Genomic DNA, 6000 nt, shown 5'->3' with positions numbered 1-6000 from the left:
GGTACTTAGGGGAGGAAAATGGCAACATACTATGATCGTGTAGTATAGCAATAAATAAAACTTTGTTGCTTTTAGCCATTGAGATTTTAAAGTTGTTTGTTTTTGCAGCATAACCTGATTGTGCCTGAATAAAACAGAAATCAATACTATATATTAGGACTTACCTCCCCCAGTCATCTTTACATACATAAATGGCACAAATAAAAAACAAACACTTTGTGAGTGGATTGTAGTTAAATTTACTGTTGCCTTTGATGGCAATAAAGCCATAAGCACACTGGTCACAAGTATATTATTTTAGCCATGATTGCTGCAAATCTCTCAATTGCATAATACAGTGATCAAATAGCTATGTTGCCCTTCTGAATCTAACTACTTCAGCCTCAATGTTTTCAGCCAGTACAGAAACATTCACTGCCGCTGGGACATGCTTTAGTTACATAACGTGGGTTTTCTCCTTATCAACCTACACAAGGCTGTCATAGATTTGTTTAGAAGTTTCTTGGTAAAGACGAAGGTGGTTCATTCCATTCTTTATACCTAGAGTTGTCCTCATCTGACCCCACTAGACAGATGCTTAGATTTTCCAAGGCTTGCATGTGTTAGTGATTTTATTTTTACTTAACTGAGAATTGCATAACTGAAAATAGGCATTAATATCCACCAATTAAGTGATCTAATGTAGTGGTAAACTTGATTAGCATTCTAATGTAATTTTAAGATTTGTGAAGATCTTTGGACTTAATTTTTATGTAAATTATGTTGGCCGTTCTTTAGAGCAAAACTGGTATTTTGGACTTTTTTCAAAGCATGAGAAACAGTCTTTCTGTCGTTAATTCCCAGAGAAAAATCCAGAAAATAAACTCACAGTGGCTTCACCCTATCTGCTACTTTTCCTAGTACTTCTTTTATCCACACAACTGAATTTGGGATTAATTTCTTCATATATTTTGAAGGAATTCCTTGAAAATTTCTAATCCTAATTCCTTGAAATTTTCTAATCTCTTACTAGCCATTATTACCTGGAATATTCAGTTTCTTAGACTATTTCATCCTCTAATCATTCCCATAACATAATGGAGACTATTATTTTGAAAAGATTCTCAGGCCCTGGTTGATCATTTCCTCCAATTTTAGAAATCTCTAGTGCTTAGACTTCCTGTACTCTGTCAGCAATTTATGTTTTGTTGAACAGCATTTATAGTTGAGAAATTCTGTCCTTCAATAATTTTCCTCTTGCAATTTTCACACACACACATGCATACACACATGTGTACATTGCATATACACACAGAAAACTAGTAATTTCCTGAAATTCTGTATAAATAAAATATATATATATAAACTAAACTTAAATTGAGTCACTAGAGTCATCTTTCCTCTAAGCAAAGTAATTCAATAATTCAATTTAAATTAATACAATAATTCAATTCAATAAATTCTGCTTTATCTTAATTTAAAAGATAAACAGCTGGACTCTGGTGCCTCATACTTGTAAACATAGCTACTCAGGAGGTTAAGACGTGAGGATCATGATTCCTCATCCATCTGAGGATCTGGCTGGAAAGTCTATGAGAGCATGAACTCCAATGAATACATAGAGAAAAGGAGGAAGTGGGGCTATGGTCAAGTGGTGTAGTGCATTAGCTTTGAGCACAAAAGCTCAGGGACAGCCCCCAGGTGCTGAGTTCCTGCTTAATAGCAACACCAAAACAAAAAGGCAAAATTATCATGAATCATGTTATTCAGCGTTTCTAATCTAAGGTACCAAGACCCTGGATTTATGCTTCCACTGTAATCCAACTGTTCTAAGAGTATGATTTTTCTTAAGTTTTTGTCAGTCCTAGGGCTTGAATTCAGAGCCTAGGCACTGTCCTTGGGCTTTCTCAAGGCTAGCCATCTTCCATTTGAGCAACAGTGCCACTTCCAGCTTTTTCTGAGTATGTAGTACTGGGGAATTAAACCCAGGGCTTCTTGCATACTAAGCGAGCACCCTACCATTAGGCCATGCTCCCGGCCCCTAGGGCATGATTCTCTTCTTGTTCATTGCTGATGTTGGTAGAAAAAAATGGGGATTTAACACTAACAAGTCATCTACTAGTTGAAAAAAACCTTGCTTGTCATTTATGTTCTCTCGGACATGGTTTACTTTTCAACAAAATTGGGATTAAATAGCTAGCTGAAGTGTATGTAACAATTGGACATAGTGAAAAGAATTTGTTATGTCGGGGTTTTTTTGTTTTATTTTTGGTCAGTAATTGTGCTTAAACTCTGGGCCTGGGTACTGTCCCTGAACTTTTCAGCTCAAGGCTACTCCCCTATCACTTTGAGCCACAGCGCCACATCCTGCTAATTTTTTTTTCTTTCTATTATTGCCATTTGTCTTAGCTAATAGCAGTTCTCTCCATGACAGCACCTGCAGACAATTGCAGGAACATGTAGCCACAGCCCTATGCATTTCAGGAGAGTTAGGATCATATCTAAATGAGTTGACTCATTTAGAACAATGGCTCACATAGAACTGTAGAAATGAAAAAAAAGATGTTATACTGGGACTTCTATGTCTTCAAATTGTGTTCTGTATGTGGATGGCACGCTCTTATATCAGTACTGTAAGGAACATTAGGATATTGACATATATCTTAGTCTTCCATTTTTCCTTCTTTACCCATACATTATCCAGTGTTTGGCATGACATGTTATCTATAGGCACAAAAAGATTATCAGCCTTACTATGGCAGACAAACATTTCCTGGCTGATTTCACCCTTATATACTGAGGTCAATAACACAGACACAGAAAGAATTCACTGATTTTAACAGTTAAGCACAATTTTAATAGCATTTCCTAAGAATTACCACTCAGATCACCCTCCCCTCCTAATTTATTCATACATAATGCCTATAAGTATTGAAATTTTATACAAACAATATTTCAAAAGCAGAAGAATTAACAAAAGCACTTGTACTTTTGAGATAAAATACAATGCTTTAGCGTTCTCTCAATGCGTGCTACCAAATGCAAAATACTTAGTGCTGAAATAGCCATGCTTATAGCTGGCAGCTGATGGGTGGTGGCTGGGTTTGGGGTTTGGGGAAAAACTAAAAAAGGAAGCTCTAAAAATGGTATTTTAAAACTTACAACTAAAATAACCCAGATCTCTCTATTTTGATAACTAATTTGTGTCAAACATAGAGAACTCTGGAGAAACATTCTTAGAAAAACAGATAAAGGTTTTACTCACACACCTAGGTTAGAAAGGGCTGAATCTATTTGTCTATTATCTATTTATTTTCTTTTCTGATGGTACTAGGGTTTGAACACAGGGCCTTTATCTTTCGAGGCAAATGTTCTACTAATTAAGTTACTCCTCCTGACCCTTTTGCTTAAGTTGTTCCTCAGATAGGGTCTTGTACTTTTGCCCAGAGCCTACCATGATCTGAGCTAGGTTTATAAACAGGCACCACCATGCCTAGCTCTGCTCAGAATTCTTTAAACTTGAGTCAGTTTCAAGTTCACAATTTGTATAAAGGACTCAAAGTAAATACACAGCACCTGATAAGTATAAAACAACATTTGTAGAATGAATTAATTCATACCTAGGGGGGCAACGTGAAGAGACTGAATCTCTTTCTTTAAGGAGTAATCTCCCTGAACATTTCTGAGATGCACGTCTATATGCACCCGAATAGTAAGGACTGATTTGTCAGAACCAGCTATCATTGGCTTAAGGATATTGGGAGACTAAAGAAACCATAAGGACTGAGTTCTTAATTTGTCTTCGTCCCACTAAAATGCCCAGCCAGCTTCACAATTTGTGGACAGAATTTCAAGGTTGAATACCATACATAATCAAAATGAAATGAATTTCCATGCCGTCTTTGATTACATGAAGTATATACAAGCTGAGAAATCTGGATTGGAAGTGACCAATGAGACCTATTGCCTCCTTCTAATATCTCTTGTTTGTTTGTTTTCTTTCTCTAAGTCTTCTCCTTCCCCTCACCTCACTTTCCTTCCTCCTCCCAGTCTTTTGGCCTTACCAAAGCTGAATGTTTCTAAGTATCCGTGATCCTTATGGGTGGGGAAAATGAAGTTGTTTCAGAAATGGTAGTGATTTAGTCATGTTCTATTGAAATTACGGATATAAAGAACATTGTTTTAGATATGCATCTACTATGTACATAGTGAGGAGCCTTCCTGACAGTCCTATTGATTATATTCTAAGCTTTATGTATTCTTGGAGAAATTGCTATCCTTTGGTCTCCATGAGTAGCAGAAGTTATTTCTTTAGGAAATTCTTAAAATTAACTCTACTCTGGAATTATAGAGTTCTACATATCATTCTTCATTCATTCATTCAACAAACTCCATCAGTAGCCACTCTGCCAAACACCATGGTAACTACTGAGTACTACAATAACTCCAGTAAGTCCAATATTCTTTGGTAGATGCTTTCTCTGACTCAGTTAGGCCTACTGTATGGGTAAGCTGGAATTTGGTGATATGTGAATACTGTCACTAATAAGTATTAAGGCCACCTTCAGCATGTATTTTCTCCTATCTGAAGAAATCTCCTTCAAAAAATCTATAACAAAACAAAGATGACATAAAATGGAAAATGACAAGTTCCTCTTTTTTTTTTTGGCAGTCCTGGATTTTGAACTCAGGGGCTGGCCACTGTCTTTGAGTGTTCTCAAGGCTAGCACTCTACCACTTGAGCCACAGCACCACTTCTGGGTTTTGGAACCAGGGAACAGAACCCAGGGCTTTGTGCATGCAAGGCTAGCACTCTACTTCTAGGCCACACTCCTGGCCCCTAAGCTCCTCTTTGTGGAGGCAAGGTTTAAGGCAGCCTGTTATTATGGGCATATTACCAATGTTGGAGTCAAGTGACGTAAGTCTAGTCTTAGCTTCATAATCTTAAGGAAGCTACAGAAACTTCGGAACCCCCCTTTATCCTAAAAATGAGTCCAGGATTCCTAACCCTAAGTTTTGCTGGTATCACGGAGAATTAAAGATGAAATAATGTTTATGCAAGTGCTCTACAAACTAAAAAGCATATACATGTAACTTATCACTAACCGACAATGTTTGGCATTCCTTTCAGTGCAAAATTTATGTTTCCTTTCCTGCTTTTGTTTTCCTTAAAGGCAGGAACTTGTGTTAACTACTAGCATTATTTGGTCATTTGGCATCATAACTTATACTTATTTCCTCATGGAAGAGACAAGTTAGAAGTTTTCCTTGTTGAAAATGAAATGTACTCCTCGAGGGCCAGACTCGGAGTTGGAGATGCTCTGTTTATTGAGTGTGTCAGCCAAGGCTTCAGGTCCACATAGGAAAACTCCTATTCTGGTACTTTGGGAAAGAAAGAAAAGAATAGTTTCAGACTTTTGGGATGTGACAGTTAATGAAGTAGGTGTGCAAGGGGTTGAATTTCTTATTGATTAGAGGCTCCGAGGCCAACTTCTCTCTTTTCCTTTGTCTTTTCCATAAATGGCAGAAGAGTTCCGATTACTTTGTAGAAGGACAGCAGTTAACGTCCTTGAAAAATGAAATCCAACCAGAATGTTTAAAAACTTCTATCATAAAGACAATGGTAGTTAATTTGGAAATATGTGGACTAGTTTCCTTCAGGGCTCTATACTCCAAACCCTTTCTTCTAACTTTTTCATATTTTATGGTAATTAATAGAGGGATTACACTTATTTTCGCCAGATAGAAGTTGCATTACTTCACACACATTGATACCCCTTCTCATGTTTTTGTCCTCATTTCCTTCCCCCACCTCTTCCCCACATTTTGTTTCCCCCCTTCCCTTTCCTATTTCAATTGAACAAATAAAAGTATGCAGATTACAAGATAAGATACTGTAACAATATGAGAATAACCAAGGGACAACAAAAATGAGAAATAACATAATACATTAAGAACTACAATCACACATTATATAGCTCTTGTGTCTACATCCTGGAGGTCCTTTCATTTAGCCTCAGT

The 6000-nt window shown here is 37.0% G+C and overlaps 1 protein-coding gene across 1 annotated transcript in view; it reads right to left on the bottom strand.

Annotated features, from left to right (window-relative positions):
- Window positions 1-3958: 3958 nt before the first annotated feature.
- Window positions 3959-6000, bottom strand: part of Cybb (cytochrome b-245 beta chain) — a 37434-nt gene continuing 35392 nt past the window's right edge. The window contains exon 13 of the mRNA XM_090325726.1: window positions 3959-5361. Within this exon, the coding sequence (XP_090181852.1) occupies window positions 5235-5361 (127 nt within the window). The 3' untranslated portion in view covers window positions 3959-5234. The remainder of the gene's footprint in view (window positions 5362-6000) is intronic.

This window comes from Megascapheus bottae, chromosome X, assembly GCF_031878675.1.
Source record: "Megascapheus bottae isolate mThoBot1 chromosome X, mThoBot2.hap1, whole genome shotgun sequence".
Taxonomy (NCBI): domain Eukaryota; kingdom Metazoa; phylum Chordata; class Mammalia; order Rodentia; family Geomyidae; genus Megascapheus; species Megascapheus bottae.
The sequence above is the reverse complement of the archived record's forward strand: the minus strand, read 5'-3'. Positions and strand labels throughout refer to the sequence as shown.